At 35.8% G+C, this 26,523-nt stretch overlaps 1 protein-coding gene across 3 annotated transcripts in view; it reads left to right on the forward strand.

Moving 5' to 3' along the window:
* The window catches only part of OPTN (optineurin), a 40,041-nt gene that overhangs the window by 11,675 nt on the left and 1,843 nt on the right, over window positions 1-26,523 (forward strand). For 2 of the 3 annotated variants that reach the window (XM_081297111.1, XM_081297109.1), the window contains exons 4-13: window positions 193-375; window positions 2,853-2,926; window positions 4,826-4,960; window positions 14,531-14,633; window positions 15,739-15,854; window positions 17,104-17,253; window positions 17,617-17,710; window positions 19,053-19,211; window positions 21,479-21,609; window positions 22,791-22,873. In XM_081297111.1, the coding sequence (XP_081153237.1) occupies window positions 193-375; window positions 2,853-2,926; window positions 4,826-4,960; window positions 14,531-14,633; window positions 15,739-15,854; window positions 17,104-17,253; window positions 17,617-17,710; window positions 19,053-19,211; window positions 21,479-21,609; window positions 22,791-22,873 (1,228 nt within the window). The remainder of the gene's footprint in view (window positions 1-192; window positions 376-2,852; window positions 2,927-4,825; window positions 4,961-14,530; window positions 14,634-15,738; window positions 15,855-17,103; window positions 17,254-17,616; window positions 17,711-19,052; window positions 19,212-21,478; window positions 21,610-22,790; window positions 22,874-26,523) is intronic. The other variant, XM_081297110.1, reaches the window with a different exon arrangement.

Genomic DNA, 26,523 nt, shown 5'->3' on the forward strand with positions numbered 1-26,523 from the left:
GCGCACACACAGTAAAAATTTCCACCTTAAATGTTCTGTTAAAATAAATGTCAAGTAAGAGCTGGGTTTTCTATTTAAACCAGGGGACAAAGATATTGAAAACAGCCTTGTACATGAGTGTGAGGACAATCAATTTTGATGCATAGGCCCTTAGTTTATTTGTTTATGTGCTTTACTCCTTGTCATTTCCAGGACCCCACTGGTGACTCTAGGCTTCCCAAGGTGGTAGCAGAGCAGGAAGTGGAACAGCTGAAGACCCAGGTGGCACGACTTCAGGCTGAAAAGGCAGACCTGCTGGGCATCGTGTCTGAATTACAGCTCAAGCTGACTGCCAGCGGCTCCTCAGAAGACTCCTTTGTTGAAATCAAGATGGCTGTAAGAGTTTTGTTTTTGGTCTTGTTTTAAGCAAACTACAAAGCCTCATCTAGACAGAGGAAACAATTACTACTGTTTTTTGCCAACACTGGAAGTGAAATAATGAGGAAATTTTAGTGTAGCAATGATAAATTAGCTCCCATTTTTTTTAAGTACAATGCTTGCAAGAGTTTCCTAGCAAAAATGAAAAAATATAAATTACCTTTTATGACAAAAGATATAATCATTTTCCCCAACTTGTCTTGGCAAATTGGATGTTTTTGTGACTGACCTAAAAACAACTCAAAAACAAAAAAACATAAAGCATGAACTTTCTGGTCATTTTTTAAATCAGGTCTCAAAGCCGTGAGACCAGTTCACTCAGATGAGCAGAATTGTGATCAAATGTAGTAAACCAATGGTTTTTAAATACTTTTTAGTTGTGGGTTTCTCTTTTCAAAGTCTTATGAGGAACTAGGGAAATTAAAAATGAGAAGAGAGGGAAGAGCTGTTCTGGTGGTAGATTTGTTGCCAAAATCTCGTCATTGTCCGCAAAGCCAATCCAATAACAAGGTCAGGATTTTGAGGAAAAGGAAAAACAAGATTTATTGCTTTGCTAGCAAAGGAGAAACACAGGGCGCTCCTGTCCCAACAGCCGTGACTCTGCCCATCAGCAAGAACAGGGGGCTTGTAAAGAGGTGACTCAAAGGCTACATTCTGTGTGTTCTCTGGAGTTGTAATTCACTTGTTCATTTGGGAGATAAGACCTTTCTGAGAACTTCTGGTATCATCCCCAAAGTCTGGATTACTTCATTCCTATGGTGAGTGTGTACTCTGCTTAGGATGGGGAAGAAAGGTAATCCTGTTTCCCCTGAGATTAGGGAGGACCCAGGAGAGAGGAGGAGAAAGAAACATGTCCATTTAAAAAATAAGTTGCAGTGGCAGAGCAGTAAGAATTATATTCAAAGCATAACATGACCACTGTTACATGTTGTGGGGTATATGAGAACTGAGTTTGAACTCAGTGCTGTCAAAGTCAAATTCCTGTCAACCCAAAATGAAGTGAGCTAAGCAAGGTGGTGTTTATTGATCCCTAAACTCTTGTTAAGTGTCTATTACAGCTGTTTCTGGATATACACATAGTCCTGTTAAAGAGCAGAATGGGTACGTAGATCATGTAGGGGCCTCTCTTTCCATGACACTACAAAAGATTGGACAGTGAAGGAGAAAAACACACAAGGATAAAATCCTCTGTAATATAGAAGGTCATTTGAGCTTTGTCAAAGTGCAGATCTGATACGGGAAAAGAGATAAATTGTGCCCTGAAAAAGGAAATGGACTTTATAGATCAGTCAGGGGTAGTGGGGAGCAACTTGAAAAACAGCTGATCTACTAGGTATTCTGGAATATTACTGTGGGTCTTCCTTATTCACTTACCACACTAAAGATTAATAGAGTTGGAAAATGGCTCTTAGTGACCTTACTATCCATGCCAAAATCAGGAGAAATTTAGGTTTGAAAAGGCTCCTTTACCAGAGTGTCCTTCCTGGAAGATTACTGAAGCAGAAATTTGATCAAAGAGCTTTAACCTTCTGCAAATAACTGATAAAATTCAGGAAGCCAAAAGAGTATATCAGACTTCTCCAAATTAGGCTTGTTTTCTTACAGTTAACATCATCTTCTGCCTCACAGCTGTGAACTTGAAAATACTGCACAAGATTTAGAAAGTGCAGCTCAGGAGGCTGAGGCAGGAGGATTGCAGGTTTGAAGCCAGCCTCAGCAACTTAGTGAGGCTGTAAGCAACTTCATGAGAACTTTTTCAAAATAGAAAAATTAAAAGGGCTTGGATGTGGCTCAGTGTGGTATCAAAAAAAATGATTTAGGAAGTATATCTACAGTATCTATTATAATTTTTGAAGATTTCCCTATTAGTTTATTTGAATATAACTGCCTTGCAAATACTACTTTAGTCTTACTTAACCTTCTCCATCCCTAAATGGCCTATGGTACATGCAAATTTCTAACAGGACCTAATTTGGCAACAACAACAACAAAAAAATGTAGGTAAGCCTCATCCAAAGAAAATTGCCTCTTTGTCAACTTTAATTCATAGAGTTCTAGTATTTTACATTTTAGAGAGCTGTATAAGAAAGATATGTGGGATTGTTAGCTGTGTGACCTTAACCTAGGGAAAAAGGAGAGATAGGAGATAAGCTTTCGTGTTTATGGAGTCAGGGTGAGTGTGTTCAATGAGAAGAGTCTGACCTTTACGCCTTGGCCTAGATATTTATAATCCTGACAGGGTGTGCAGACTGAGGGAAGAGTAAATTTCCATTCCACTTGAGTGACCCAATTTAATCATTTCACATTCAAATGTTGCATAGTTTCCTGGGTTGTATCATCAAAATTCTTGATCTTTTCCCTTTTTCTTTTCTTTTGACAAACAATTTGTCTTGTAGATATATTGTGTTAAATCCCTTTCATTTCTGCTTTTACAGGAAGGAGAAGCAGATGGAACATTAAAAGAAATCAAGAATAGTCTTGAGCCTACAAGAACAGTCTCCATTGACATGTATGTGATGAAAGACTAGAGCTGTCAGGCAGAAAGATGGGGCATTCTTGTCCCTTTGAATCTGTCACTGGAGGTCAAACATGATGGGCTGGAGAAGTAACTTTTTATTGATTTATAGTAGGACCTTTCATTAATATTCAGTTTGAATGCTATTTAATGTTATAGTCCAAACTGGTGGAGAATAAAAACAATGTTTGGTGCCTTTTTTAGGCTGACTAATGCAGACTACTCTGTTGTAGGTATTTCATCTCCATCAGGTAAGAAGTGAAAACAGTCCTGCCCTCCATCAAAAGAAGATATTGCTTCCCAAAGACCCATGTTTGCTAATTTGTTTACCAGTGGACCCATGTTTGCTAATTTGTTTACCAGTGCTGTCTGACTTGGAGCAGGCTTCCCAGCTTCCATAAATGAGATGTATCACTTTTATCTTCCCTGTTCATCCCTAGTTATAAGCCAGAGTCAGTGACAGGTGCTGGTGATCCTCTCTAACGATTATTGTTAATGCTAGCAATCACTGTAGGAGTTTGTTGAAAGTGCCCAGGTATCATATCTGCGTAGTCTCAAGTTTACCTGAACCAAGTAGATACTGCGAAACAGACATCTTAAATAATGAAAGGGCAAAACAGGTTCTTGCTAAATTGAGGATGGCCTCAAACTTGCAATTCTCCTTAGCGTTCTAGGTAGTTGGGATTACAGCCACTGTGTCCAGCACTACATAGATTGTTTGTTTGTTTGTTTGTTTGTTTGTTTTGTTTTGTTTTGGTGGTACTGGAAATTAAACCAAAGGTCTCACATATGCTAGGCAAGCACTGTACCACTGAGCTACATCCCAAGATTGCCTCATAGACTTTTAAAATCTTTTTTTCTATAACTTGATGAATGTACATAGATAATGACTTATAAAAGGTGAAAAAAATTTCCAATCATGTTTCTAAGCCCTTATATCAGAGAGAAAATATTAGACAATATTCTTTCATCAAACATGGCTGTTGGTATAAGTGAATATTATTCCCTTTTTTAGGTTAAAAATTCTTAAAACTTTTTTCCCAAGTTCTGTTTTTGGTATCAGAAGACTTTCCTGGAAGTATAGGGAAGGAAGAAAATTTTTTGACAATTTCAAGCCACTTCCTCCTCATTCATACCACATGCAAAGATCAGTTCTTCTTTTAAGCCACTGTGCTATTTTAAAAAAAAACAATAACAACCCTATATTATTTATGAGAATCAGAAGGAGTTTGAGATTGATTTCTAGATTTAGAGTTTGAGCTTTGGAGTCCTAGTAATGGAATTCAGTGTTGGTTCTTTATTAGATTTGTGAGCTCCAGTAGTTTATTGAAATAGTGCCTGCCATAGTCATCATAGTCCCTGAATGTTTTTAAAGTGGTAGCCATGGTTTTGTTTGTCATTAGAATGTCTCTATTCAATCATATTTTGAAGTCAAGAAAAATATTTGACAACATTGGCTATATTTCTCTTTGATTACTTGAAACAAAAAGAAAAAAAAATGTTTTCTTAAGTAAAAGTGACTTTCTCAGATTTGGAGAAAGGCCAGTGTAGTTTATTTGGCTGAGTCCTCTTTGAGACTAGATCTCTGGAAAGTGAGTTTGGGGGTCTTACTTAGACAGTGACCATTCAGAAACAGCAAGTTATACTTTAAGGCTAGCTTCTCTGGAGTCTCACTGTCAGTCCCTATACCTTCCCCAGAAAGTAGGGAGGAGCATAGCACTATGGGTCTTGGGACCATCCATCTGTCAGTAGATGAGAATTAATTGGAGAATGTTCTGGAAAACAATTTGTTTAAGCTGGTCTCAGTTATATTGGGTTACTCTGTTGGTTTTCATTTTTTGATAAAAAAACCTTTTAACCTTCATACTAAATGTGGTGGTGGTATCAATATAGGAGCAAATCTGCCAAAGGTGCCAAGAATTATTTGGAATTTGAAGAATTAACTGTGAGCCAGCTCCTGCTTTGCCTAAGGGAAGGAAACCAGAAGGTGGAGAGACTTGAAATTGCGCTCAAAGAAGCCAAAGAAAGGTATGAGATAGTTTGACCTGAAATGTGCATACACTGTTTTTTAACAGCTTTATTAAAATATAACTGAGATACCACACAGTTATTCCATTTAAAATTTACATTTCAATGTTTTCAGAATATTGTGCAATATTCGGTATTAGGGTTGTGCAATCATTGCCACAATATAATTTTAGAACATTTTTTCCTTCATACCATACAAGAAATCCAAATCCCATTAGCGTGTCTATACTACCCATGCCTCCCAGTAATCTGCTTTCCAATTCTGGGCATTTCATATAAATGGAATTACAAAATATGTGATCTTTTGTGATCTCTTATGACTGGCTTCTTTGACCTATCATAGTGATTTTTTTTTTTCCTAGTACTGGGGGTTGACTCAGAGCCTCACATGACTCACATATGCTATCAGTGCATTACATCCCAGCCCCCAATTATTATTTATTTGTTTGTTTATTTATTTTTGGAGAAAGAGTCTTGCTAAATTGCCCAGACAGGGTGATCCTCCTGCCTTGGCTCCTGAGTAGCTGGGATTAGAGGTATGCAATATCATGCCCAGTTAGCATAGTATTTTTGAGGTTCATATACAATGTACCATATATCAGTACTTAATTCCTTACTGTTGCTTGTTTTAGTTAGCTTTTTCACCATTGTGAATAAAACACCTGACAAGAACAATTTTAGAAGAGGAAAAATTTATTTAGGGGTTCATGGTTTCAGAGATCTCAGTCTATAGAAGACCAGCTCCATTCCTTAGGGCTCCAGATAAGGCATGGTGTAAAAGTGTGGTAGAGATGAGGCTCATATGATGATCAGGAACCAGGGAGAGAGTCTGTACTTGTCAGATACAAAATATATACCCCAAAGCAACACCTCAATGCCCACCTCCTCCAGCTACACCCTACCCACCTTCAGTTACCACTCAGTTGATCCCCCATCAGGGTATTAATTCTCTGATTGGGTTAAGGCCCTCATAACCCAATCATTTCTCCTCTTAACCTTCTTGCATTGTCTCACACATGAGCTTTTGGGGGACACCTCACATCCAAACCATAACACTGCTGAATAATATTCTACATTGGATATGTGACATTTTTCCATTTATCACTTGATGAACATTAGCTGACTGTGAATGCTTCTATGAACATATGGATATAAGTGTTTGCTTGGACATATGTTTTTAATTCTCTGTGGTGTATACCTAGGGAATGGAATTACTAGTCTGTTTAATATTTGAGAAACTACCAAATCATTTTCCAAAGAGGCTATACCATTGTGTATTACCACCGGCAGTATATGTATATTCCACTTTCTTCACATCCATATCAACACTTGTCTACCATTTTTATTTTAGCCATCTCAGTAGATGTGAATTGGCATCTCATTGTAGTTTTTTTTTTTAAAGAGAGAGTGAGAGAGGAGAGAGAGCGAGAGAGAATTTTTTTTAATATTTATTTTCTAGTTCTCGGCAGACACAACATCTTTGTTGGTATGTGGTGCTGAGGATCGAACACGGGCCGCACGCATGCCAGGCGAGCGCGCTACCACTTGAGCCACATCCCCAGCCCCTCATTGTAGTTTTGATTTCTAATTCCCTAGTGAGAATCTTTTCATGTTTTAATTTTCTTAGGAGAAATAGATATTCAAATAGACTAGTTATTTATTAAAAGTATTATTTGCAAATATTTTCTCTCATTCTGTGGGTTGTTTTTATCCTTCCCTTTTCCCTTTCCATTTTTTTTCCTTGTTACTGAGCTACTGAGGATTGAACTCAGCTCATGCTAGGCAAATATTCTACCACTATACCACATTCTCAACCCTTCACTTTCTTGATGATATTATTTGCAGTGCAAGAAAAAAATTTTATATTGATGTGATTTCTCTCTTTTAATCTTGTCATCTATGCTTTTAGTATGGTATCTCAGAAATCATTGTCTAACCCAGTATCACAAGGCTTTACTCTGTGTTCTGAAGATTTTTATTGTTTTAGTTTTACATTTCAGTCTGTGGTACATTCTGAATTCATTATTGTGTATGGAGTGATATAGAAGGCTAATTTCATTATGCTCTTGGTTCTGTTTCATTGATCTATATGTCCTTATGCAGGCACACAGTCTTGATTATGAGAGCTTTATAGTAAGTTTTGGAGTCAGTAATATGAGTTTTCCAACTTTGCTCTTTTTAAAGATTGTTTTGGCTATTGTTCTTGGTTACTTGCTGTTCTATTTGAGTTTTTTTTTAAAATATACCTTTATTTTATATATTTTTATATGGTGCTGAGGAGTGAACTCAGTGCCTCACATGTGCTAGGTGAGCACTCTACTGCTAAGCCACAACCCCAGCCCCTCCATTTGAGTTTTAAGATCACCTGGATAAGCCAGGTATGGTGGCGCACGCCTGTAATCCCAGTGGCTCAAGAGACTGAGACAGGAGGATCACAAGTTCAAAGCCAGACTTAGCAACATAGCAAATCCCTGAGCAACTCATTCATTAGAGACCCTGTCTCTGAATAAAATAAAAATACAGAGCTGGGGATGTGGCTCAGTGGTTCAGTGGTTGAGTGCCCCTGAGTCCTATTCCTGGTACCAAAAAAAAAAAAAAAAAAAAAAAAAAAAAAAAAAAAAAGAAAGAAAAAGAAAAGAAAAAATCACTTGGATGATTTCTGGGGGAAAAAACAGTCAATTGGGTTTTTTTTTTAGGATTTACATTGCATCTGTAGATACAGTTTGGGGTGTATTATCATTTAACAATATCCTGACTCATGAGCATGGGATGCTTTTCCATTTATTTGTATCTTCTTTAATTTCTTCCAATAATGTTTTGTATTTTTAATAGTTCAGGGATTTTTGGTTTGGGGTTTTGTTTGTTTTGGGAGAGTTGTTTTTGCAGTGCTGGTGATTAAATCTAGGGCCTTGCACATGCTAGGCAAGTCCTGTTTTATACTTTTCAATACATCCTGCTTTTTTTTTTTTGCAAAATTTATTCCCAAATATTTTAGTCTTCTTGATGTTATTGTAAATGGAATGGTTTTCTTATTTTTTAGCTTTCTCATTAGCATTACATAGAAATACAACAAACAATTTTTGTATGTAGATTTTATGTCCTATAGCCTTACTAAAGTCATTTATTAAGTGCTAATTTTTTAGTGGAGTCCTCAGGATTTTTCTTATTACAGAATCAGACTGTATCATTAGCATATAGAGATAGTTTTGCTTCTTCGTTTCTAATCTGAATGCCTTTTATTTCTTTTTCTGCCTGACTTCCCTGGCTAGAACTTGTAATATGGAATTAACTAGAAATGTAGCATCCTTGTTTTGTTCCTAACCTTCAGGGAAAAATTTTCAGTGTGTGTGTGTGTTTTGGTGGAAGAGTGGTACTGGGGATTGAACCCAGGGCCTGTTGCATGCTAAGCAAATACTTTACCACTGAGCTACACCTCAACTCCAAGCTTGCAATCTTTTACCATTAAATCTCATGTTGGCTGTGAGTATTTCATAGATGCCTTTATCAGTTGAGAAGCTCCTTTCTGTTTCTAGTTTGTTGTAATTTTATCATGAAAGGGGTTTGGATTTTTTCAAATGCTTTTTATGTGTATATGGAGTTGATCATATGGTTTTAGAAAAACTTTTATTAATATAGTATATCATATTAATTGATTTTCAGTTAAACCAACTTTGTATTCCCACTTTGTCATATAATATATAATCCTTTTTATATGTTGCTGGGTTCAGTTTGCTAGTATATTGTTGAGGACTTTTATTTCTATATATAAGGGATGATAATTCATAGTTTTTTTGAGATATCTTTGTCTAGTTTTGGTCTCGGTTAATATTGATTTCATAGAATGAATTGAGAAATGGTACCTCCTCCTCTGGATGCATACACTTTTAAAAATATCCAATGAACCTTTTTATATGGAAATAGCTACAACAATGCTGTTGTAAATAAAATCATTTAGACTGGTTTCAGAGGTACATTTATGTGTCTTAAGCATTTTTAAGTCAGTAAGTTCTGTTTATAAATATACTTTTTACAATACAAAGTATATAGTGTAAGATACAGGGGAGGTTATAAATAGTTTTAGAGTTCTTGTGACTGGAACATTTAATCATAATATACTATGGCATAATTAATTCTCTCAGACATTATACGTTGCTTTTTTGTTTTGTTTTGCCTTTGTGGTACTGGGGATGGAACCCAGCGGCACTTTACCACTGGGCTCCATCCCCAGCCCTTTTTTTATTTTTTATTTTGAGACAGGATCTGGCTAAGTTGCCCTGGCTGGCCCTGAACTTTTGATTCCCCTTTCTCAGCCTCTTAAATCTTTGGGATTACAGGAATACATCACCATGCCTGGCTTAATCTTATACTGCAGCACTTTAAGAAATACTTTCCAGAGCTGGGGATGTAGCTCAGTGGTAGAGCAGTTGCCTAGCATGTTGAGAGGTCCTAGGTTCAATCCTCTCTTAGGAAAAAAGAAAGTATTTTGCAGTTGAAACAGTTTAGAATTTTAACTATAAGGAGATCTCTTCTTAAATGTTAAATATAAGTTTTTTTTTCCCAGATAGAAAAAATAACATGAAAGGCATGTCAATATTTGTCCAGTGTCTTATTTGGTGATCAACTCTTTTCAAAGGTGAAAAGGGCATGGAGGCATCTAGGTTTTTACCCGACACACTACTATTCAGAAAAGTTCAGAGTTAATGTCTAGGAACCTACTACCTCCATTGTCTTCTAATGAGGAAATATATTCATCCTTTATTTTCAGTAAATCCAAAAACATAGTAAGTAGTACAAATAAAAGCATTCTTCTTATTATTATAGTTGAGTTTTAAAAGAAGATGTTCTGTGAATGAGACCTTTAACAGCAATGAGTAATCAGTGTGTTTGTATTTTAAAGGCATATTTTTATTTTTCAAGTTCTATATACCATTCCAAAAAGTCAAGTTTAATAAACAATTCATCTTTAAACCAATATCATTGGCCTTATTAGTGGAAGTATAAACTTAGGAACTTGCTAGGTATAAATAATGATCTTTCTTAAGAAATATATATTACCTACTTTTGAAAAAGTCATAGCTTTCTACCCAGATGCCTAGAGGTATTTATTTCTTCAGATTGTAGGTAATGAGTCAGGCTTGCCTTTGAGATGAAGTCCTTATGCCCCACATGAGCACCCTGTAAAGGTCTCTTTCTCAATAACTCTCAATTTCTGCTTTGTAACCATCTTTCTCTCAATATTTAACAACTGACAAGTCAGTAACTAGCTGCTGAGAATAATGTTCTCTGTGGGCATAGGATGATTTCTTCCTAGATAAGGTAGGTCTGAAACCAAGGAACAAAATCACTGACACATGAACAACCTGGCTTGATTTTCACACAGTATATATAGATATGATAAAAACACATGTGCAAGATATAACATGTCCTTTTCTGAAATAAGTCAATTTTCAAGCATTTTTATTAATCATAGGAAATAGTTGTTCTAAATGTACATACCCTAAAAGTTACTCTGAAAATTTTTTAGGTGATTTATGGGAAAAGTGAACAGTAGATGTCTACAGTTTTGCCAAGATTAATATTTCATGTAATCTGTGTGTTTCTAAACATACTCTGATAGCCAATAAGAAGCAGGAAATTCTATAGGAAATGTAGCCCTGGAAAATTAAGAGGTGGCAATGAAAAGTCAGCTCAAGGTAAAAAATTTAAGAATGTTGGGACTGGGGTCATGGCACAGTGGTAGAGTGCTTGCCTAGCACACGTGAGGCACTGGGTTCGATCCTCAGCACCACATAAAAATAAGTAATTGAAAATAAAGGTTAAAAAATGCCTTAAAAAAATTAAGAGGGGCTGGAGTTGTGGCTCAGTGGTAGAGCAGTCACCTAGCACATGGGAGGTGCTGGGTTCAATCCTCAGTACCACATAAAAATAAATAAATAAAGGTATTGTGTCCAACCACTACAACTAAAAAATAAATATATATTTCTTTAAATTAAGAAAGCTGGGGGCTGGGATATAGCTCAGTTAGTAGAGTGCTTGCCTTGCATGTACAGGCCATGGGTTCAATCCCCAGCACCACAAAAAAAAAAAAATTAAGTTGTAACTGAATTATAAGTCAAAACCTGTGTCCTGTGTGAGTGGTGGTGTAAAGGCTACCCTCTTGCCCCCCACCATCTGGTACTTAACCCATTTATTGGGCTTAGCCAGAGACAGTGCCTGTACACCAATTAGATTTGGCAAAATTTAACAGAATCCAGTGTTATTTTACTTTTTATCATCACTAGGTCCTTATTTAAAAATCAGTTTTACATTCATATAATAAATTGTTCTATAAGCTTCTTAAAGAAAGATAACAGTTCTTTGACAAGCCATTCCAGCTACTTTTTCCTTCTTCTTAAACACTTTCAACATATTTACTTGGTTCTATTGATATTTACCTTCATATATTAGGCTGAAATTGTTATTTAAATTTTTTTAAACATTTTACACATAATCTATTAATCTCCCACTATGCATGTTGAAGATTTAACTCTCTTACACATCATCAAAACCACACAAATATGCTTTTGGATCCCTCCATTTTGTCCTTTCTCTGCCTCTGAAATTGATTATATTGAAATTTAGTGAAGATGATTATTCAGGGCACACACAGCACACACACACACACACACACACACACACACACACTTTTCACAGGTGAGCTATATTCTATGCCATGACCACTTTTCCTTTTGACAAAACTTTTTTTAACCTCTGTGTATAATTCTTTTTTGAAAATTTGCTGCTGAGTGTGGTAGCACAAGCCTGTAATCCTATCTACTCAGGAGAGTGAGGTAGGAGAATTACAAGTTCAAGGCTAGCCTTAGCAACTTAATGAGACTATCTCAAAATAAAATTTTAATAAAGGGTTGAGGATGGAGCTCAGTAGTAGAGCTCTTGCCTGGCATGCACAAGGACCTTAGCACTGCTTTATTTTTTGCTTAAATCTTAGTCCATTTTCTGCTGCTATGCCAGATTACTATAGATGCTTACATCTTAAACAATGTAAGTTATATGGCTCCTGGTTCTGGAGACTGGGAAGTTCAAGATAGCGGCTGCTTCTTCTGAAGTTCTTCTTACTATGTCATAACATGGAAGAAGGGCAAGCAAGCATGCACAATAGAAAAACAGAGCTACTGTCATTGTTTCATTAGGTTCTCACTCCTGAGCATAAAGCAGCTTTAATCCATGCATGACTATACTGTTATAGTGCCAATGGCAATTAATCAACATTAAGTTTCAGTTTCAGAGGGCGACTTTCAAACCCTAGCACTGAGTTTCCCCATGTACTCTCTTCCAATGAGGAAATCTCTTAATTACTTTAGAAAACATTGATAGCATAGTAGTGTGCTTTTCTTGCAGAATCTTCTCCAAGAGTCTCACGTGGTCACTTCTGGGTCCTGCTGTATTGTAGTCATCTCAACATCTTCCTTTGGCATCATCCTGTGAAATTCCTTCAGCTCTCCAGTGTTGGATCTCATTTCCTTAATCCAGTGCCTTTCTTACTCTTTTACTAAGTAGTGTACACTACATCTCCATACTGAGAATATGAGGAGTATGTTTTCTGAGGTCTACTTATCGAAAAAAATCTCTCTACCTTTATACTTAATGGATAGTTGGGTTAGATACAGAATTCTAGATTGGACATTATTTTCTTTCCAGTTTTTGAAAGCATCACCTCATTATATTCTAGCTTCTAGATTTACTGATGAGAAATCTATTGCTACTCTGATCCTTATCTTTTTGTATGAAAACTTTGTTTTTCCTCTTCTCTGGAAGTTCTTTGCTTTGTCTCAAGTATTCTGAAATTTCACATGTGCTCTGGGTGTGAGCCTATTTTTTAACCTTGCACCTTTTAATTCTGCAAACTCATGACCTTAACTGAGCAACATCCCCTGCCCTTTTAATTGTTTATTTTGAGACAGGGTCTTGCTAAATTGCTCAGGGCCTCACTAAGTTTCTGAGGCTGGCCTTGAACTTGTATTCCTCCTGCCTCAGTCTCCTGAGCTACTGAGATTACAGATGTATCCTACTACTCCTAGCTGACCTTCATTTCTTGAAAAATAATCTCAAATTAAAGATTATTTCCTAGCCTCAATTTTCTTTTTCCTTTATTTGCCTTCCTAGAACCTACTATTGTTTTATTTTGAATTGGATCTCCTGGACTCATCATCTGATTTTCTTAACTTTTGCTCATCTTTGGCATCTCTTTTTCATTTTCCTTTTTCAGTTTTCATTTCTGTTGTATTGGGGAAGTGCTCATGCGTGGGTGCACATGTGCACATGCTTGCTTGCTTTTAATGTTCCTTTCTCAATGGCTGCAGTATATTTCCTATGGCTCTGGGATAGCACCCCCCACCTCCCACTGGCATATTTTACTTTCAGTAGAAAATATTTGTTTTATTTTAAGGTAATCTTGTCTGGAAATCTTGGCTGTTTGATGAGATTTAAGAGTAAGTAAGAGTTAGAAGTTACTTGAAGCTTTGTGAGCATCTGGAGGGAGATAAGCTGGGAGGTTCCTGGGGAAACCCCAAGTCTGAAACTTAAAATATTTTCCCTTTCCTGGTCAGATTCTCTTGAGAAGATGCTTCTAACCTCCTGCCTAAAGCACATTTTTCTAGATTCCAGTGTTCTTGAGATGAGTAGGTAAAGAAGGCTGAGGCCTTCAGCTGAATCTATGTAAATCGTTCCCTTTTAAATAGAAGGCCCAATCTCTCTGCTTAACTCTTCTGAGTCCAGAATCCTTTATGTTTTATCTTCCAACACTTTTTAAACAGGTTCCACCTTTACCACATCCAGAGGTACCCATTACCCCCAGCCTTTTTGGAGTTTCCACAGTGTAAATCATGTTATTCCCTACTGTTGGCTTAGGGTCACCTTCCTGGGATGCTGAGCCTGTCCCCACTCAGTTCTGTGCTTTCTAAATTTTGTTGTTTGCTTTCACCTTCTCTTTGTTCCTATAGTTACATAGGTTTTTGAAAGTCATTTTCATAGCATCTGGGGTAGGAGAAGAATTATATGCACATACTCGACCTCCTATATTTAACCAGTCTCCGTTTTTTTCATTTGCACTGGGTTGGCTTTCCCGCGATTATGACTCAGTGTAAAATGGTGCTGTGTCTGTTTGCTAAGGAACTTATAAACTCAGATGGATCCTAAAGGAAAAGTCTTTCCTTCTGCTAGTTTCTCATAAGTGAGACAAACACACTCATGGAAGACACACACATATCTACATGTGTATACACACACAAGAAATTTTAAAAATCTTTTTGGATAGTCCAGTCACATGAAAACAGGCAGTATTCAAAATGAGTTATTTTTGGCTTTTACTTCTACATATATTCATATCTTAAACCACATCAGTTCTAGGAAGTCTTAGGATGAAAAACAAAACTAATGCTAATACAGTGAATGTAGAGATTTTTGAAAAACCCTGATTCTTTACCCAGATTTTGAAGTGTTCTTTGGAGTGCTTCTGTAATTGCTACTCCTTTTGAGCCGAAAGTAATTTTTTAACATTCTGTAATTTTTCAGAATTTCAGATTTTGAAAATAAAGCAAATGATCATTCTGAAGTTGAGACCCAGACAGAGGGCAGCAAAGAAAAAGAGAATGAAGAGGAGAAAGACACAGAAACTGTGGGTACTAAGATTCCAAGACTGCTGACACACCGAATGGATAAAGAGTAGTACAGTGGCTGCAATGTGTATTAGCTTTAAAAAAGTGTAGAAATAATATTAATAGTAAAATTTTTTTATTTCTCTAATATTTCTTGTCCTGGTTTGAGCTTCACTCAGTGTTAATTATAGTGAGATATATTCCAATCAATATTCTACAAAATCATTCCTATACCTTTTCTTGTCTCCTAAATCCTTATGTGAGAAAGCTCACTACATTAAAAAGGAACTTCATCTACTTTATAATGAGATCACTTGAGGATATAACTCAGAAAATTGTAGGATTCAAAGACCCTGGTTGTATGCCTCTAATGGTAGGAACGAAGTAGTTGGAATGAGAAAAGTCCATGTACTCACTATTGTGTGAAACTTAGAGATGTATCTTTCAGTCTGAAGAGTCTTAAATTTAGAAAGAGTTAATGAAACCATGAAGTTATGATAGCCACAGTAGTCCATGTGATAGGTACTTATATAAAATAGCCATTTTAACTAATGGATTTATTGTGTTATTATCTTGGGCAAGTTATTTATCAAATGCCTACTGTTGGCCATATGATCAAGAGAATCGAGACTATTTAGAAAACAGATGTAGAGACCACTAGTGTGTAATAGCACTCTATTGACAAAAACTAATTCAACTATCTATCTATTACTCATTTATGAATTACAGACTGCTAGGTAAAAGGCTATATAACGAAAATGTTGTGCAAACTAGAAACATAAATTAGCAAGGAAATATGTAGATGAATTGATAGACAATAAATAGGGATATGCTTTGATACTCTATAATCTCTATGATCACTGAGCCATATGTAAGATTACTTTTTAGTGATAAAAAATCATTATCATAAGAGCATCCAAATTGATTAATGCTCTATTAGGAAGTAGAATTGTATCCAAAATATTTCTTTTCATGCAAGATATTTGGGGTTGTAATTGTGAAAACTTTATTCATTTACCAGTCAGTCTTATTTCCATACCAGTGGCTGAGACTCTTTTCTCACAAAGAAGTCCATTTAATCTTGTGATAATCAAGTGTGAATGTTTGGTATTTCCTGTATGATAGGTTGGAAGCGAAGTAGAAATGTTGAACCTTCAGGTGACATCGCTGTTTAAGGAGCTTCAAGAGGCTCATACAAAATTGAGTGAAGCCGAGCTGATGAAGAAGAGACTTCAAGAAAAGTAAGAGAAAGAGGTTGCTTTTATCCTCTTTGGAAAAATACACATTTTTATTAAATATGTTACTATATATAAATATAGTTCTATATATTTACTGTATATTTACTATAATTTTATGTATGTTACTATGTTACTGAGTAAAAGAAAAACAGGCCTAAGTAAAATATGAATTCAGAAAACACTAATGTACAGGTTAATGTATGAGCATAAACTTCTTGTTGTTATATGAAAGAATGGGGACTTTGATTCTAAGTATACTAGCCTATGTGCCACCTGTGCAAAGTAGCAAGCCAGAATTCCTATACTGTGACAACACTGATGTGAACACACACAAAAGAAAGCTGAAAAGAGACTGAGTGAAGTTTAGGGAAAAGTCCATCTCAATCTATTGTTTAATCAATCATTAAAGCTAGCATATAAATTGAGAATTTTACATTTGCTTATTTCTTTTGATCTAAGAAGTTACCCAAAATGTAGCAAATATAACTTGTTTGTGTTATTATCTTGGGCAAGTTACTTATTTAACCTCTCTGTACCTAAGTTTTGTCATGTGTAAATTATGTGTCATAATTTCTCTAATGTACACCAAATTAAATAAGATATTTAATGTGTTTGGCTTTAATGCTTTGCACATAGCTGTCATTTATTTGTTTTTGCTATTATTATATTGAAATTCTTTTTAAAATTTTTTTTAGTTATTGGTGGACCTTTATCTTATTCATTTATTTATACATGGTGCTGAGAATTGAACCCAGTGCCTCACATATGCCAGGCAAGTGTTCTACCATTGAGCCACAACCCCAGATCGAAATTCTCTTTTTGATATTTAAAAGAACCTGTGGGGGCTTCCTTTTTCCTTTGTTGAGTCTTTATTAGAAATCCAAGTTTTGGTGATTGACAGAACTTTTTCAAATATAAAAAGTACCCATGAATCACTATATGAGAATCACTGCTAACCAACTTCTACTTTGGTCTGTATTTAGCTAAGAAAAATATATTTATATGACTACATACACCAGTTATTCAAAGATGACACTACCTCATATCACCTTAGATCTGTACTTATTTATTTTTAGACATAAAAGTTCAGAGATATGGACATGTCTAGTAAAGAAGCAGAATGGATAAAATATTTTACTTTACATTCATAAATCCTACAGTCCTTAAACTTCTTTGAATTTAACCTGTTCTTGGGATGTGTTGAAAAGCTACTGAGAAGTGAAATTGCGTTGTTTATCTTCATCTTTCTTAGATGCCAGGCCCTTGAAAGGAAAAATTCTGCAACCCCAGCAGAGCTGAATGAAAAGCAAGAGCTCGTTTATAATAACAAGAAGCTAGAGCTGCAAGTGGAAAGCATGCGATCGGAAATCAAAATGGAGCAAGCTAAAACAGAGGATGGAAAGTGAGTACACTGTGCAGAATTGAAGCTTTCCCAAAAGAATACCTTTTTAAAATACAGATTGAAATTAGGAATAGAGAATAAATTCACAAAATTTGTTTTTTATTTATCTGAAAGAGTACTATGAGATACTTTGGAGGGATAAAATTTTAAAGGTTTATTATAACAAAATTATTCTTTGTATCTAGCTTGTTTTTTTCTCCAGAAACTATTGTTTTGAGAGTAAGAAAATGCTAGTAAATGGTGGAATTATAAAGATAAGAGGAGATTTTGTTACTGGAGTGTTCAGAAGATGATTTGGAGGCAAGGCTTTGAGTTTGTGATATCCTCCTGCAAGATTCTGTTTATTAATATCTTTTTTAATAGGTCCAAGTTAGCCATTCTACAGTCAACACACAACAAGCTTCTTCAAGAACATAACAATGCATTGAAAACAATTGAGGAACTAATAAGGAAAGAGGTACTCATACAAAAATAGATTATTGATTAATGGAAACTGTTGAACATTTTATACCTAAAAAAAAGTTACCTGAATCTTTGACTAAGTCCCATTTCAAAAGTTGCTTTTCAGTTTATAATTGATTTCTTGTGTCATAATATTTACAACTTCTCACTTATGTACAATGTGCTTTGTGTTACAAAGGTAGTGTTCATGTCCCACCATCAGAAAGTAAGCATTTGTATTTCTCAGAGTAGGTAGAGAGAGCTGTAGGAGAGCTAAGAGCATAGGCTCCTATGTGCACAGTGTACAGTAAGACAGCTGGCTAGGGCTAGAGTGGCCATTCACATGTGATTGTACAAGGCCAGTTTGCCTGCCTGCAGTGAACTTGGAACCCTGGACTCACTGGTTTGCAATTTAAATTGATAATAATGCCCAGCATGGTGTGATAATTTAGAAACAATGAAAACTTTGAATTAGAAAGTCTTTGAATTTATATTCTTATAAATATACTCTTTTTTAGAGGGGGTTGTTTTTTTTTTAATTGCTTTTATTTTTTAAATACACGACAGTGGAATGCATCACAATTTTTATTACACATATAGGAAATATAAAGAATGTTCATACCAATTCATGTCTTCATATATGTACTTTGGATAATGATGTCCATCACATTCCTCCATCATTGCTAACCCCCTGCTCCCTCCTTTCTCCTCCCACTCCTTTGCCCTATCTAGAGTTTGTCAATTTTGGAGGGGGTTATTATGTCTCTATTTCAGTATTATCTTTTAAAAATATTGTTGTTTTAAATCAGGAAACTGGGCTGGGGCTGTAGCTCAGTGGTAGAGCACTTGCCTGGCATGTGTGAGGCACTGGGTTCCATTCTCAGCACCACATAAAAATAAATATATTAATAAAGATATTGTGTCCGTTTACATGTAAAAAAATATTTTAAATAAATAAATAAATCAGGAAACTATGATTTGCAAGCCATATGTTAAATGAATACAATTTTCTGAGTAAGTTGGTATTGCTAATGAACAGACTAATTTAAAGCTAATGATTTTTATTTATTTTATTTTTTATTTCTTTATGTATTTATTTGGCACTAGAGAGGGGCACTTTATTACTAAGCAACATCCCCAGATCCTTTTATTTTTCCTTTTGAGACAGGGCTTCCCTAAATTTCTTAGGCTTGGCTCAAACTTGTTACCTTCCTGCCTTAGCCTCCCAAGTAACTGGGATTATTAGTGTAAGCCACTATGCCCAACAAAACTAATAATTTTTCTTTAAAAAAACTAAAGGTTTATCTGACATTATACTAACATAGGCTACATTTCTAGAATCAAATTGTCTTTTGTAGTCAGAAAAAGTGGACAGGGCAGTGCTGCAGGAACTAAATGCAAAACTGGAAATGGCAGAGAGGGCACTGGCTTCCAAGCAGCTTCAAATGGATGAGATGAAACAGACCATTGCCAAGCAGGAGGAGGATCTGGAAACCATGGGTGTCCTTAGGACTCAGGTAAGAAATGCTGTGGAACCTCAACTGAGTGGGATAAGCCCCAATTAGATTTGCAAATACAAAAGTGATGGTGTTTAATACACATACACACACACACACACACACATTATTTATATTCCTTCCTCCAGTGAAATTTTTTCTTTTTTTTTTTTTTGAGAGAGAGAGAACCTTTTTTTTTTTTTTTTTTTTTGGTAGATGGACACAACACAATGCCTTTATTTTTATGTGGTGCTGAGAATCGAACCTGGGTTGCGCCCATGCTAGGCGAGCGCTCTACCACTGAGCCACAATCCCAGCCCCACCAGTGAAATTTTTAAAACTTTTAAATTGATAAAAAGTGTGCCAATGTCGTGTGTGTGTGTGTGTGTGTGTGTGTGTGTGTTGCTAGGGATTGAACCCAGGGTCTCACGCATGCTAGGCAAATGTTTACCACTGAGTTACACCCCCAGTCTGCAGAGTGCACAGCTCAAATGAATTTTATTTATCTATGTTCCAAAACTGATAGGAAATTGGGTTATTTTCATTTGTGGCATTATAATTAATGCTACTGTGACATTCCTGTAGATATCTCTGTTCTTATGCGCACTCCTTTTCTGTTGGGTTCACACCTGGGAGTGGAATTGCTAGTTCACAGGCTATGCATATTACTCAGTGTAGTAAGTAAACAGTTTTCCAAAAGTGGTTGTACCACTTTGGAAATGTTCACTCCCATCCACAGAGTTTCCATTGCTCTACGGTCCTGTATCATCAGTCATTTTACTTTTATTGATTTGGGGGTATGTAATGGGTATCACATTTATTTGGTGTTTCATTGATGACTAATGAGTTTGAGTACTCTTTCAAATGTTTGTTGGTCTTCTAGGTATTCTTTTTTGTGATGTGCCTGATACAACTTTGCTCATTTTTTCTTTAGGTCTGTCTGGCTTTTTCTTGATTTTATCAATTCCATATATAGTCTGATATAAGCCCTTATCATTGTTTTGCCTTTTCACTCTCATAAAAGAGTCTTTTTTAAAAATATATTTTTAGTTATAAAGGCACACAATACCTTTATTTTATATATTAATTTTTACGTGGTGCTGAGGATCAAACCCAGTGCCTCACATGTGCTTGGCAAGCACTCTATCACTGAGCCCCAGCCCCAGCCCCCAACAAGGAGTCTTTTGATGAGAAAGGTTCTTAACGTTAAAGTAGTCCAAGATACCAGTCTTTCCATTTATAATTAGTATCTTTTTTGTGTCCTATTTAAAAAACTTTGACTACTCCAAGGCCAAGAAGATACTCTTTTTGTTGTCTTCTAAACACTTTTCCATTTTATCTTTTACATTAAGATCTATGAACTATCAGAAATTGGCTTTTATAGAGAGAGTGAGATAAGAATTTGGATTTATATTTTTTTTCCTATGTGTCCAGGTGTCTTGGTTCCATTTAGTAAAAACCATCTTAAGTGCTCTGCTTGCTCCTTCTTCTTGTGAAGGGTATGAATATCAACAGATGGAGATCATTGGAGCCATCTCAGGGGCAGAGAAGTAGTTTGCGAAAATGGACTTTTGTCTAGGTTCATATACTGATATGGCCAATTTTCCCCAAGATTAAGAGCTATGAAACTAGTTTATAAAATAAGGACAGCAATTCTACAATCCCAGGACTTTTTAAAAAATATTTTACTAGTTATTGATGGACCTTTATTTTATTTATTTATATGCGGTGCTGAGAATCAAACCCAGTGCCTCATACATGCTAGGTAATTGCTCTACTACTGAGCCACAACCCCAGCCCCAATCCCAGGACTTTTGATATAGGAAATGAACATCCTACACGGAGACTTCACATGTGTCTGGAATTCAATAAATCGCATCTTTCTATTATTTAAAATTTAGCTTAAGAGCAGCATTCTTAAGTTTATCTAGCAAATAAACCAATTACTATATTAGCCACTTACTATATTATATTAGTTCTGAATATCTTTTTAAAAAAAGAAACGGGAGTATTTTACTAAATTAATGTTGCATATATTGCCTAAACCACCTATATCAGTGCAGTTTCAGGGTCCTAATTGTTCAAGCACACATGAACACACAGTTCATATCTACTATTTGAAAGCAGTTGGAAAGTTGTGATTGTTATACTAGTTTCTAGCAGGAGTATGTACCTATCATTCACAAGGCCTACCTGAGGATGCAGCACTCTCAACCTAATAAACAGGTGATCTACAGGGAATCCACATTCATCTCAGTAGAAACTTGTTTACTTTTTTCCTCTAACAGATGGAGGTTTATTGTTCTGATTTTCATGCTGAAAGAGCAGCAAGAGAGAAGATTCATGAAGAAAAGGAGCAACTTGCATTGCAGCTGGCAATTTTGCTAAAAGAGAACAATGTTTTTGAAGATGGAGGCAGGTAAGGTAAAGCAAGAGAAAGGTAGAACATATGATAACATGGGTTGTAGGAGAGGTTACCTGTCAAAGATGTTTCCTAATTTGAGCTATTAGAATCACTCTACCTACACTTGTGTTCCTATACTTGAGATTGGCTTATTAACAAAGCTGGACAAAGACTTGTAGGAAACCAGTCAAGTTCTTGGCTTTGAGAAAAGCTGTGAAAATATGTTTTATGTGTCCCAATGTTACCTTGCTAGTCGTGAGTGAAATATACTATACACTTTAAATTTTTAATGTGCTTTGAAAGAAAATACTTCCAAAATTTCTCCTGATTTTTAAAATTTCATCTTGGGAAAGTTTTAAATTCTAGAAAAATACAGAGGAAAAAAAATAATACACAGCAAAATATACACAATCCTGAATTGACAATTGCTAGTGTATCTTTTTTTTTTTTTTGCTTCAATTTATTTATTTATTTATTTATTTTTTAAATTTGTTTTTAATATTTATTTTTTAGTTTTCGGCGGACACACTTGTTTGTATGTGGTGCTGAGGATCGAACCTGGGCTGCACGCATGCCAGGCGAGCGTGCTATCACTTGAGCCACATCCCCAGCCCCAATTTTTTTTTTTTATTAAAGGGAGCTTTAGATAAAGTTGAAGTCTCTTGTTCCATAGCCTTCATTTATTCTCCTCTTCCTTTGCTTTGAACAAACAGAATTTAGTGGGTAGCCTTCCCATCTATATTATACATGTGTATATACACACTCCAATATAATATTTTAAAACAATATTATTTCTCTTTGTTTAAATTACAAAATAATCAGTGTAGAGCTTATTCTGTAATTTTATGTAACATTGTGACTTCAAATGCTGTCTATTTTGATTCATGCTGATTTAATTCATTGTTTTAATACCTGTGTAGTGTCTTAGTGTAGAAATGTGTAACTTAATTTCTAATCCATTCTAGTATCAATTAATAGTTTAGTTATTTCCTAGTTGATTTTTAAAGATCTTACTTTTACCTCATAGTATGCTGGTGCCATTATTATATAAAAATCAATTTAATCTCACATTCTGATTTTTATGAACCTTGACACTGCAGTTTGACTCTTTTTTCCCCTATACTTTTGTTGACTTCTTCATGTTGTCATGGTTCAGAGTTACACAACATCACAAATAGTGTTGCTTTTAATCCCAGTAGGCACTCCTTGATGGAAATGCAGAGCCGGCATGGGGCAAGAACAAGTGACCCAGACCAGCAGGCTTACCTCATCCAAAGAGGTGAGTCACATTCAAGTCTAGGATATTCAGGGAATATCCTACTAAGAAGGCACCCAAAGAAAAAAAATCCCACTATATTCTATAAAAGGGATTTCAAATTAAGCTACCCAAAATACAGCACCCTTCAGTCTTATTCCCCTAGTACTCAGATCTCTATCCATTACTAATACCAGGCTTGACTCTTCACCCCATGCTGTAGACTACAGATATTAGGCGATCTGCATCATCCCCTTCAACTCATCTTAAGCCTCTACTTGCATATATTTATTTGTGCAGTATCCTTCATGTAGATGTCCTTTCCATATGCATATTCCTGTCTTCTTATATTCTCCTTCCAATTAATTCTTATCCCATCTTTAAAACCCTTTTCAGACAGGCACACTCCTATAATCCTAGTAATTTGAGAGGTTAAGGCAGGAGCATCACAAATTCAAGGCCACCTGGGCAATTTAGCAAGACCCCTTCCTCAAAATAAAAAAATAAAAAGGAATGGGATGTAACTCAGTGGTAGAGCACCCCTGGGTTCAATCCTCAATATGGCCCCCCAATTTTTTTTTCATATTTTCCTGTCTCCAAATTGTCACCTTTCTGAACTTCCAAAATACTTCATTCTTCTGCTATCTTTTAAGTATTTATATGTTGAAATATGTATTTAAGACCTCTGTTAAATGATGAGCTCCCAGGACAGTACATTTTCTTGTTTTAGTACTGGAGATTGGACCCAGGAGTGCTCTACCACTAAGCTACATTCCCATCCCATCCCTTTTTATTTTTTATTTTGAGAAAGGCACTTGCTAAGTTGCCCAGGTTGTCTTGAACTTGTGATCCTTCTCTCTCAGCTCCCAGGTCACTACTATTGCAGGTGTGCACCACCACACCTGGCTTGTGAACTATTTATTTTCACCCAATACCTGGTGTTTTGCACATAATAATGTTAGCATTTTTTTTTGAGAGTGTACTATGTTCAGGCACTTTGCTGATCTAACTTCATCTGTATTATTTAATTTGATTTTCAAAAAATTCCATGAGGTCTATATTATCATTTTCTAAAAAAGACAAAACTAAAATTTTGACAAAGTTAAGTAACCCAGGATTATAAGGCTAGTTGGGAGCAGAATTGGAAAAGGAACCAAAGGTTATCTGACTTTGACTACTACATAGTATACTGCATATAACAGATATCATTTAATTTTGTAATACATCCAGATTTTAATTTCCTAAGTAAAACTGATCATGATACATTTTAAAAGAGTGATGCTCTATTTAGTACATGATTTTATACTTGTATAATACACTAATAATATGCTAGTAATAATGTTCTGTAACTTATAGTGAATCACTGAAAGGAAAATATTAACCTTAATTCTAGGTATTAAAAAATAAAATTCCAAGATCAAAGACTAACATAGCTAGAAAAAATAAATTAATGTCAGTGCCATCAAGTAGAGTCTGAGTTCAGGATCCCCCTTGAATATCACAAAAAAGCTTTAACTTTTTTGTTTGTAAATATTTTACCAGGTTAAGTCTCTTCACATACCAACGACTATTGAAATGGAACTGCAATATTTTCATCAGTAAGGACACAATATTAACACATATAATGAACTGATAAATCTCAGGGAAATTTCTCTGAGTATCTTTTTTTATTTCCTATCTCTCCCCTTCCCCCACCTGCCAAAGTCCTATTACAGGAACAACAACAAAAAGATTAAACATTAGAGGTAGTAATTCAGGTTAAAAATATGCATAGGATTATTCATGGGGAAAATGCAGAAAAGCTACCATTTGATCTAACAAAAATATTACCCTAGGTCTAGGGTTGTGTCTCAGCGGTAGAGCTCTCGCCTAGCCTGTATAAGGCCCTGGATTCGATCCTCAGCACCACATAAAAGTAAATAAAATAAAGGTATTGTGTCCAACTACAACTAAAGAATAAATGTTTTTTTAAAAAATATTATCCTGAGGCATTTTTTAGCATCAGTGGGTAAAGCTATGTTTTTCTCAGAGACCTACAGCTGCCCACTCCTTTGATTTCTTTCCACTCATCTGATTTCTCTCTCTCCCTCCCTCCTTCCTTTCTTTTTTCTTTCCTTTCCCCCATCCCCCCATCAGTACTGGAGATTGAATCTGTCACTACCATGCCTGTCTATATGTGTCTGATTCTAGAAATGTCCAACAAGGTAGTCTGGGGTCAAATTGTTGCCGACTCCTGTCCCAAAGGCTGTGACTCTGCCCATCAGAATGTACAGGGGATTTTTAAAGAGGTGATTCAGAGAAAATGAGATTAAGGAGAAGATCAGGAAGGAGAAGATTAGGGAAAAGAAGATCAGGAAGGAGAAGATCAGGGAGAAAAAGGTTGGAGGGGAAAAAAAAAACATGTAAGATTCAAAGCCACAAGGGATATTAGTCAAAGCATCAAGTGAACCCATTACAAAAAGGTCAGTCTCTTGCACGTGGATGTCTTAAGGAATGGTTGTTTTTCTTTATAAGGCAAAAAACTATTTACATAAAAAAGACTGGTCAGTTTCTGACTTATATTTATAATCTAAAAATCTTTTTCTATATATACATTTATTCTTGTCTAAATAAGCTGTTTTGTCATAAAAAATATTCCAGAAGACTGTCATAAGATTTTTTTAGTGTCTTAACAAAACTGATTTAAACAAGTCTCATCATTGTCATCAGCAACAGCCGTTTCAGTGTGTGCTCTGTTCTAGGACTTGGTTAAGTGACAGGGAATAGAAAGGCATAAGGTGTGGTCAAATCCTTAAGGGCTGTGGTATAGCTGGAGACAGAATGTGCACATAAAAACATAAATTCATGTACAAGATAGCATGTAGGTAAAAACAAGGAATAGTGGTGAAGATAAGAGAAAAAGCTGATCATAAAGGCACAGAGAGTTAAGAAAAGCCTTGAAAAAACATGATTCTAACCTTGACCTTGAAGCTAGGATTTGTATAAGTGTAGTGTGAGAATAAAAGGGCAAAGGCAGAAATGAGTGTGATCAGTTAATAATAAAAACTGACTAAGGGGCTGGGAATGTGGCTCAAGCGGTAGTGCGCTCGCCTGGCATGCGTGCGGCCCGGGTTCGATCCTCAGCACCACATACAAACAAAGATGCTGTGTCCGCCGAAAACTAAGAAATAAATACTAAAAAATTCTCTCTCTTTCTCTCTCTCTCTCTCTCTCTCTCTCTCTCTCTCTCTCTCTCTAAAAAAAAGGGGGGGGGCGACTGACTAAGCTTTTTATGGATTGGAGAGGCAGGAGGCAGAGGGAACCTTGAGCAGGCTGCTATAGCACCAAAAAAAAGCACACATGGAAGCAACAATGCAGAACCAACAATGCCAATGACAGACTACAACCCACAGGCCAAATCTGGCCTGTCATCTTTTTTTTTTTCCTTTTAAAGAGAGAGAGAGAGAATTTTTTAATATTTATTTTTTTAGTTTTCAGTGGACAAACATCTTTATTTTTTTTTAATTTTTATGTGGTGCCAAGGATCGAACCCAGCATCCTACAAATCAATGTAATTGGGATGTAATCATGCCCTTTTGTTTGCATCCTGTCTTTGGCTGCTTTCATGTTACAGTGGCAGAGATTTTATTTATGATTTGCAAGGCCTATATAATATTTTCTTTTTGGTCCTTTAC

Source organism: Spermophilus citellus (genome assembly GCF_964194105.1).
Source record: "Spermophilus citellus genome assembly, chromosome: 6".
Lineage (NCBI taxonomy): Eukaryota > Metazoa > Chordata > Mammalia > Rodentia > Sciuridae > Spermophilus > Spermophilus citellus.